This window comes from Cibotium barometz, chromosome 53 (genome assembly GCF_041138505.1).
Source record: "Cibotium barometz isolate CiBa-2024 chromosome 53, ASM4113850v1, whole genome shotgun sequence".
Taxonomy (NCBI): domain Eukaryota; kingdom Viridiplantae; phylum Streptophyta; class Polypodiopsida; order Cyatheales; family Cibotiaceae; genus Cibotium; species Cibotium barometz.
Genome location: NC_141098.1, coordinates 21,603,427 through 21,613,898, shown reverse-complemented (window position 1 = coordinate 21,613,898; position 10,472 = coordinate 21,603,427). Strand labels below are relative to the sequence as shown.

The window sequence follows — 10,472 nt, the reverse complement described above, 5'->3', positions numbered from 1 at the left end:
CTAACTAGTACTCACATGCAACTAAATCCAACACATTTAAGTGCACCTAACCCAACCTTAGCACCCTATAGATGTTTCAAACAATCTATAGGGCCATTTTTCCATTTTTACCCTTTTCTATATATATACATATATATTTCGAGCATTAAGGCACCCCATTAAAAATCAAGCCTGCTTGCAAATGCTTGCAAATAACTATAGCTATTCAAAACCCACCTTTAGCTTTCAAATTTTAAGTTCGATTATTGTAAATTTTTATAAGCATTTCACCGGCATTACTATTATATCCTGATTAAAGGATTAATCTCATGATAATTATAGAAATATTTCAACAGGAAGAAGATTGCTTCTTTGCAATAAAAATAAATTCCACATGGATTGCTCCATGTTGCAATCATCAATTACAATAACATATCTGTGCATCATGTACAAATATTATACAACAAAGCTTCAAGCTTTGCATGGATAAGATACACAGCATTTTGTAACGTGTTTCAAGAAGACTTTACACTTTCTAAGTTGTATTTTACAGAACACTGTGTCAAAATGCTCTTATTACTTCAGCATTTCATTTTAAATTGTTTGTTTTTTTTAAATTAAGGTCAAAATACCTAAAGTTCCATTGTCCAACCCCATGTATCCGGAGTTTTCCCTGTCTGCAGGTCGGTAAGAGTTCTATGAAGAACGCTAGAAACCCTTCCCAATCCTCTGTTTGAATATGATACCCTGCACACAAGACATTACAAAATACTTACACCACAAAAACACTAGAAACCCATACCCTGCACACTAGACATTACCAAGTACTTACACCACAAAAAAAGTGTCTTCTACTCTTGTTAGCTGCATTACATAGCTAAAACGCACGGGCATGCACAATGCCGTCTATATTGACTAACTAAAATCTTTGTTTTGCACGTGCGCGCACACATACATGCATGTTTTCGACTTGCATGAGACATGCTGGGAACTGACCCTATGATTGAAAGACCTCAATTTAAGAAATTTTCTTCATTGCATATAGCACTGAAACTTTTTATAGCTCCATCCCCTTATTTACCTTGTGCCCTGGTGAGTAACACTTCCAACTGGAGAGACTACGACCGCTGTCCCTGTACAAAAAGCCTCGTCCGCTTCTAGCAGATCATCCACACACACTTTTCTTTCCTCAACCTACCACATCATAAAACCTGATTAGTGCAAGGGAACATGCTGATGGTTTTATTTTCCGATGAAGAGAGAGAGAGGTGTTTACAAAGACCCAGAGGATCTATGAGACCAAAAGTAGTACATGTAACCCATGAGAGACTGAAGAAAAAGCTCTTAACTAACAAGACACTAAACAAATTATGCTGCGTGCTACATTGACTCTGCTTTTACAAAAGATCTCAAAGATATCCTGATGGGGGAGTCGTGAGTCACCATCATCATATACAGAATACATGTTATATATGTCCACATGTGGTAAGAGTACTCCTGTGCCGCTAGAGGATGTCCTTGATCGAGAGCTGTCATAATGATAGCACCCGAGGTCTGTGGTGCCTGGATTTCTGAAGCTTCTGTGATCTGTCTATGGGAGATGCTATGAGGGGCTGTCTCCGATGCTGACGATGCTGCCTTCTGACATGGTCTGGTGTGTTGATCTGGCTCCTCGCAATCTGGTGTGTTGATCTGGCTCCTCGCAATCTTATTGATGCCGTCATGAATGATTGAAATTTGCAACAGAATGAATCAGATCATGTTGCTGGTCTCGCTCCAGTGAGCGAGCCAAAGGTCTGTGGAGAGTGTCCCTGTGGTGACGTAGCTCCAGAAGATAGAGAGCTAAACATCTCTAGTATCTCCAGTCTCCATAATCAATAACTTAAGCGGGTGAACCTAAAACCTTCTGGGAAGGGGATACAAGCATGTGGGTGCCAAGAACCAGATTTCCAATCCATGAATAATCAAAACAGGGCCACCGCCCAAGCCCAAGGCAAGGGGAGAACTCCAGCTTGCCTCCACTAAGAAAGTGGAGGCACCACCACCCAAGTCCACAACAAGGGAAGAAGCTACTCAATCCACTAAGCAAGAGGAGAGGCACCACCAGGTGCAGCAACAAGATCTTGAAATTCCCTGCACCTGGGCACTTTCCAATGATGAATCTTGATAGGATCACCAAGCATGAAGTCTTCACATGCACTAGGTGGCTGTCCACACAGCGCCCAGAACACAAACAACAGGTTCAGTCTGTGTAGAGGCCCGAGGGGTTGTCGGGCAGCAGGTACACTTCTGGGTGGTAGGTACAGGTGGCAGTCAGCAAGTACAGATGGCGCCAAGCAGAATAAGATGCTACAGCACCTCCAGCAGCATACACAAGCACCGTACAGTACAGCCAGCAAGCAGCACGCCCAGGGCAGTATGACCAGCCCATCAGCAGCACGGGGTGACTTCCTTTCACAATGGGAAAAGGGACGCCTTTCATAGGTGAAGAAGGTGGTGAAGTAGGTGGCTCATGCACACCTACCATCAGCCAAATGTGTGGGGAGCCCTGCCAAGTGTAAGGGGCAGCTCACACTTGCACACTTAATTGGAATCCACACAATTAATCCCAGCATGATGATGTAAAATAGGCACAAACATATACACCAATAATACACTAGCCTGTGTCCACCCTGGAATAAGTGTGTGTACACAAATGTCCATACTTTGTGTATTAAGTCTCCAAGGAAATTTTGGGCAAGGATTTAAGCCTTGTTTCAATGTCCTGCAACACTTTCAAATGCTACTCAGGCGGGCGTCCCCGGCCTGTCAGGGTTGGCACATTAGCTACACAAATACAATTCATTCCGCTAAGAAAATACATTATATCAATCATGCACTCATGCTTAATGCATTTTTTAATGGAGTTGGAAATCTCCCGCCTGTCAGGGTTGGCACATAAGCTACACAAATACAATTCATTCCGCTAAGAAAATACATTATATCAATCGTGCACTCATGCTTAATGCATTTTTTAATGGAGTTGGAAATCTCCCGCTTGTAACTCAATGTCCAATCTCACTGGGCGCCGCTGTTAAGAAAGGGGTTCTGGACCAAATGGTTTTCTCCCGTATGGCCACTATCAAGCATATCACTGGAGGGAAGTGTGAAAGTGTCTTGAGTTTATGGTTGGAGGCTAAAATACTGAGCAACCCAATACGATGTTCTCGTATTAACGTGTGGTCAAAAGTTTATCGAAAGGACAAGGTGGCAATAGTGCTTTGAGTGGCAGGTAACACTGGCTGTTGACCAAGTGGTGGTTGTGGTGGTGAATTGGGGGGATAAAGTGATCAGGAAGAAGGAAGCTCTTCAACTGTTATATAAAAACAGCAATCAGGGTCTGCTATAGTAAGTTGGTTGTGATTTCCAAGAAATGTATCAACAATAAGTTTCGGTATGGGGAGGTCTATGCTACCATACAAATAGAACCCAAGCTAAAAGTTTTCTCACCTTGTAACTCAGATGTTGTGCTAGCTCCATGATGCACTTTCGTGTAATTCCTGGAAGAATGGAACCTCTTGTTTCAGGGGTCGAGATAATATTATCCTGGTAAAAGAATAGCCATGTTACTGCCCATGTGTATGAAGATATAAAGGTTGGCTCAGTATATATGTGTGTGTGTGCATGTGAGCGCATGTGTGGGGCTCAGTCCTTCACATATATGTATATATACATATGTAAATACATACATACATATATATTTACATACATACATATATACATATGCATACATACATACATATCTATGCATGTATGTATAAATGTGTGTGCGTGTGAAGCAGCACGCGCGCGCGTGCGCACATACACACAAATATAAATAAAAAAGGAGATTCCTTGTGTTGTGTATGGAAAGTCAAGATTGGAGTTACCTTCACTATAAAGATGTTGCAAGATGACACCTCTTCTAAATATTTCTTCTCCAATGCATCTAGATAAAGCACATCAGAGAAACCTTCTTTCTTGGCTGCTAGCTGAGCTTTTAACACCTGTATAGAGACGGTGGTTAATGCTCAAGGTATGTCAACATACATTTGAGGATATCGTGACCACATATATGGCAACAAGCAAACAAAAAATACTGTTGATATAGGTTAACATATCATTCATAAGCACTTGAATAGGTTTATACAGATGAGAAATGAAAAAAATAAAAAGATCCGAGAAACCTCACTTCTACATTTTGTAAAGAGAACTATTAGTAAGAAAGATAGCCTCTTTGCAGCTCCATAGCCAGTGTGGAATGGTCTTTACCTATGTGACAAGACGGGCATAAAAGAGACGTAAAAATTGAAAGGATACTTTCCTGCAAAAGCAACAAGAAGACCTAGAGCGCCACAAAAGACCTTTACAGTCCTTCATTGCACCTTATGATCAGGATGACTGAGGAACCAAATCTAAGGGGATGACCCTTACTGTACCTCTGACTGCATATATAGCACAATCGGTCTACGTCCCCTCATAGAAAACCTGAGGTCCGGCCTCCATAAACCAAGAAACTAAGTCCCTTGTGAGATACAATAGCTCTCTCCTAATCTGAGACACAAGCAATGCAATGTTCTGCCATACTCTTTGGGCCTCTATACAACCCCTAACTGCAATACTTTTGTGAGACGTATAAAAAGTGAAGTCAAAGATTATGGCCAATGGCACAACAGTATGACCACAAGAGACATGTTTGACATTGCACATGCAGAAATGTTTCTTCAAACAGCACATCAAGAAAAGTATACTTCGGTGCTTTTAGAAGAATGTCAGGGCTGCAAGAAGTGTGGTACTTACAGGAGCATAGTTACAGATAGTTTTGACTCCGCCTGCTCCTCCATGAACAGCCCGAGAGTACGTGCTTTCTGTCTTCAAATGTATGGGAGAAGGGCCTTCCTGGTATAGTTCACAACAAAGTATCAGACAGGGTCCCTCCACCCATTTACCCTTCACATCTCAATATTTTTCTTCCAAAAAGAGATGCTTCTACTGAAAAAACATTGGCATCACATTCAAAGACCAAAGAGAAGCACCTTCTGACGGAGCGTAGTGATTTGGTTTTATATAGAGAAGGAAAAATATCCATGTTCTATAATCACTCTATACAAGATAGGATGTTAGGAAGCGCATCATGGCATGCAACATACCTTGAAGTAGTCTCCCACAGGTGCTGCGTAAACAAGAAAAGTGTACTCGGGAGCTTTAGCTAGCCCAAGAACTGGTCCAGAACCTATGAGCAATGGACGTACATAGAGAGAGCCTTTCCCAACAGGAGGCACCTGCCACCATATATATATTCAATTGTTATCATACATACGCAGATGCGTGCCTGCACATGATCAGCAGTCAAGTGCAACAAAATACAAGCATGTGGCCATAGAAACAATACCCAACGCTTGTTGGCCAAGACAGTCTGCTTCACAGCTTCCACAAACGCGTGAATAGAAGGTGCTGGCATGCACATACGTTCTGCACCGAGTATCATACGCCTTGCATTCTCTTCTGGGCGGAACAAAAGCAGCTGTCCATCTCCTGTTCTATATACTTTCAATCCTTCAAAAACACCCTGAAGCACAAGGAATAGACACATTGAACCTTGACTTGAAAAATAGGTACATACATACATGCATGCATATAGGGCTCATCTAAACTCAACCAAGTACTACTACTACTACTACAGCATGATATGAGGACAGAAGATAAGGACATACTTGTCCGTAGTTTAGCACTCCAGCAGACGGACTTAGTTCCAAGACACCGTAAGGTTCTAGCTGCCCTCTATACCATTCTCCATCCATATTACACTTCATGACAAACATGTGGTCGGTTTCCCGGATTTTGAATCCAAGATTGTCCCAATCAACATCACATATACTATCAACATCCCTACATGGATTCAAACGTTTGTTTAGCATACTTCACAAAGAAAAACCCATCAACAAACCCTATTCTAACATCCAGCCAACACGTTTGCTTTTAAAAATAATAATAATACATCACTGATGAAGTTTTCTTGCATGTGAAAATAATGCTAACTTCAATTTAAAAAGTAATTTTCTAAACATTCATCTTGGACCCACACAAATTCGTTTCTTAATAAGGAAAGATTGGAATGCCACTAAGGCCTTCCTTTTCCGAAGGCAGACTAGAAAACGATATAATTTTTCAACATTTATGATATTTAAGATCACCCTATAACTGCACATTGAGTAATGAAGTGTACCTCACAACTGAAGCTTCTGCAACAGCTGTGAGCGACGTTGAGGTAAAGCATCGCACATTTGTACATTGCTGTTGCATATGGCATCGGAACAACAAATTAGGAAACATTAACTATAACATTAAACTTTAATTAATCGATAAAACAATAGAGGAATTTTTCTATGGCCCTACCTTTGTGTGTGGGGTGTGTGTGTGTGTGTGTGTGTGTGAGAGAGAGAGAGAGAGAGAGGTTGATTTACATTTAATAACTAAATGTAATAAAATTAAAGTGGGTATAATTGTTCATTTTGTTGGAGGCCACATGCCCGAATGGGGCTGGTCCCGTGCCCTCTAAAAGGTACATTGGGTTCTCTTCTCCCACTTTCCTCGGGTCTGATATTTGAGGAGGGTGGACTTGGTGAGTTTGGGGACCCTCATCTGTGACAGCCACGCCTCCCTGTGGCAGGAGCCTCCTGTGTGTGCTTGCAGACATCTTGGAGATCACAGTGGTGTCATGGTTTCCAACAAAGGTTATGGATGGGCCCACTCCTCACGTGAATTAAGAAGGGAATGTTGGACTTGGATAGAAAAGCAAAAGCAAGTGTGAACAATCCCACATGCCCGAATGGGGAGTAGTCCCACATGCCTGAACGGGGCACTGGCGTCCTAGAAATAGCCACGGTGGTCATGGGTGAATTGAGGAGGGAATGTTCTCGCAAAGGGGGCTGCTGAACGGCTTCCAACAAAGAGGTTATGGACCCACTCCTCGCGTGAATTGTGGAGGGAATGTTTATGGCTCCTGGGTGGGGAGGATCACGGGGAGTGGTTACCCTTCTGGGTAATACCTTGCCCGCACTCAAGGGGCGCTCTGGCAGGGCACCACCCTGTTGCAACATTCCTTAGCGAGGTTGTGCCATGGTACTCGAGAGCTCTTCACTCTGTGCCGCCGATATGAGAATGATCCCTCCAGGGGGAGCCTGCCCTTCTACTTCCAAGAAAATGAGCTCAGCAAGAACAAGAATCTCGAATAGACCCGAAAGACTCATTGAAGTTGCGAAATCATACGGTGAAAGCAGGGCCTGGTAGCGGGAGCTACCACTCAGAGGGAGACAGATGGCACCCTCAGGAGAGATCATATTCATATCAGCTGATTTGGAGTACGAACCAATCCCCCCCTTCGGAGACAGAAATGAAGACAATTCTCCTTCTCACAATCCTTGGAAATGACCAAGAACTGTAAGAGCATCAGGAGTACCAGATAACAGTCTGTCTCGCCTAAAGTGGGGATGAAGTGCAAGGCAGACGCGGAATCCCCACGCGGGACAGGGACACGCCCATGAGCAGACAGCCCAAGGGGTATGGCATTTTTTGCTCGGAAGCCTACCGGGTATGAGGGTTTTTAGTGGGTGAGCCCCGCAGCAAGTCCCACCTACCGGGTATGAGGGCTTCTTAGTGGGTGAGCCCCGCAGGCAAGTCCCAGCTACCCGTCGTACTTGGTCGCTATCACAGGGGTCTCCTTGGGTAAGGGAGTGGAAATAAGCCAATTAGACTGGGGCTATCTGTCGAAACTAGTGAGATAAAAGACTCAGGGAAATGGCCAGAGTGGTCATGGGCGCAAACAGTTTCATGTGAATTGAGGAGGGAATGAATGTTCTCACTTGGAAAGAAAAGGGGAGTGGGAATAATTCCACATGCCCGAACAGGCCACTGGCATCCTGGAAATGGCCACGCTGGTTATGGGCAGACTGGCGCTGCCAACGGCTTCCAACAAAGGTTATGGGCCCACTCCTCGCATGAATTGAGGAGAAAATGTTGGAGGCAAGTCTCGCTTGATGGAAAGAATAGGGAAGTGGGAATAATCCCACATGCCCAAATGGGGCACTGGCATCCTGGGAATGGCCAGAGTGGTCATGGGCCCGAACAGTTTCGCGTGAATTTGTAGAGGGAATGAATGTTCTCGCTTGGAGAGAAAAGAGGAGTGGGAATAATCCCACATGCCTGAATTGGGCACCGGAATCTGAAAACCTGCCCTGTGTTCAGGGGTGCATCTTTCAAGGCTCAACTCTGATACACATGAAAAGCCGGTTGAAGCTGTTATCTTTGAGGCAGTGCTAGGCCAATCATCAATGAAATTAAGGCTCCTGGACAGGGCAACAAAGATGACCTCAAGGCTTATTCGACCAATGCATTGTCTTTCCAAATTGAGGCTATCAAAACGTTGGCCTCTCATATCTTCTACATATTCACTCAATTTGTCACATGGCTTTGAAAGGATCCTCATCTCATAGATAGACGATTGGAGATAAATTAACACCGGGCCATCTCGTCATATTGGCAAAAGCAGCTTTCACCCCTCAGTATCAATGATGTCGTATCGCTTCATCACCCGAAGCACCTCCGTTGAAGGGAGAAAAACTAAGAAAAACTAAGAAAAACTAAGTACCACAAGCAAAAAGATTCGCATACAAGTATATGCATTCTGTAAAACACTTTGCATACATTTCAAAAGTGTGCAGTTGCATACATTCAGGGAACTCAAGAGCTTTATCTTTCAAGCATTCATACACCATCGTCTGGCAAAAATAATATTTGTCCTTAGGCTGGATACACAGCCTAACAGCCCCCCACCCTATCCAGCCTAACAGCCCCCCACCCGCCAGCGTCTTTCTGATACTTTTCTGATGCAGTCAGCTTTTTCCAAGCCTTATTCTCTTGTATGTGCATGGGCTGGTCGGAGGCTCACGGTGTTGGCCAGAGGACGGCAATGGCCTTTACGGGGATTCATATAGAAAGGACAAAACCACCTGGCCCTTATATTATTTCATGTCAGATAGACAGACTGAGGGCATGTAAATGACGATGAGGGCATGTAAATGACGATGAGGGCATGTAAATGATGACGGACTTTATTCAAGGAACTGACAGGAGTTTGTGAGTTTGATTGTGATGGCAGTACCTGTGTGTAGTAACGCCACTGCTGCGGTAAGAAATCTTGAGCTCCACAGGAAGGCCTAAACTTGTTAAAAACTACTTGGCCTGTATGATGTGGTGCATGTGAGGAGCGGGTGAGCAAGCCCCTGCATCAGAAATGAGGTATGCAAAGGTGAGAAGACAAATCCGAGAAGAGATAATCACACACACACACATGTATGATGTCTCTGAGAAGAGATAATCACACACACACACACATGTATGATGTCTCTGAGAAGAGATAATCTCACACACACACACACACATGTATGATGAGATAATCTCACACACACACACACATGTATGATGTCTCTGAGAAGAGATAATCACACACACACATGTATGATGTCTTTGAGAAGAGATAATCACACACACACACACACATGTATGATGTCTCTTCATGTTTTTTCATCTAACAAGATCCGTGGTATCTCTGCATGAAAAGAAGACAAAACAATTACAAAATCTGTACCTGGAAAGTTGCAGGAGATAACTGCATGATTTGAATGTAACCATTGGCACACTGATTCTCAAGAAAGTATTATATGAGATTAACAGAGTGATTAAGAGCGCGGGTCGAATCCTTTAAACAAGAATCCGCAGGATTCCGGGGCTGTTTTAAGGTCGATTAATCTCCTTGGGAGCCGGATGGTTCTATTAAAAAAATTGGAATTGATGAAGATTAAGAGAATACTAATTCGGTAACGCGAGTTAATCCAAGGATTAATGTAGAGGCGCGGTTCTTCTTCTGAGAGAGTTGGTGGGTCGAGGATGCCACGTCAACTGCGTGAGCCACCGAGACTCTTGCTTGTCCACGTCAGCCTCCCACAGGCATTTCAATTATTTGATATGTATATTCAGACAATTATTATTTGATATAATTTGATCTGTATATTCAGACAATTTTATTTTATATTCAGACAATTTTATTTGATATGTATATGCTATTTGTATTCAGACAATTTTATTTGGTATGTATATGTTATTTGTATTCAAGCAATTATTTGATATTTATTAATTAAATGCCACTCGCGTGGCATTTAATTAATACAACCTTAGAACATGAGTTCCCCCACCCCCTTTCTCTCTCTCCCTCCCTCTACTCGGTGCTGAGTGAGCCCTTTAAGACTTTTTATGGAGTTGAATAGAAGGATATGGGTGGATGCATGTAAATAGAAAGCATATGGGTGAATGTATGCACATAGAAACGATATGGGAGGTCATAATTTTATTGCCATAAATAGAGAGGGTATCAAGCATTAATCATTACATATATTGAAATGAAACCTTGAAAAAACACT

At 43.0% G+C, this 10,472-nt stretch overlaps 1 protein-coding gene across 1 annotated transcript; it reads right to left on the bottom strand.

Annotated features, from left to right (window-relative positions):
• Positions 1-326: 326 nt before the first annotated feature.
• On the bottom strand, positions 327-9,867 carry LOC147608404 (branched-chain-amino-acid aminotransferase 3, chloroplastic-like). Its single transcript, XM_086789007.1, has 11 exons — positions 9,644-9,867; positions 9,158-9,278; positions 6,224-6,291; positions 5,712-5,886; positions 5,390-5,566; positions 5,148-5,279; positions 4,798-4,896; positions 3,888-4,004; positions 3,469-3,564; positions 1,061-1,173; positions 327-726 (listed from the first exon to the last, which is right to left on the bottom strand). The coding sequence occupies exons 1-11, from the start codon at positions 9,685-9,687 to the stop codon at positions 612-614; spliced, it is 1,257 nt and encodes a 418-aa protein (XP_086645133.1). The 5' UTR covers positions 9,688-9,867; the 3' UTR covers positions 327-611.
• Positions 9,868-10,472: the final 605 nt, after the last annotated feature.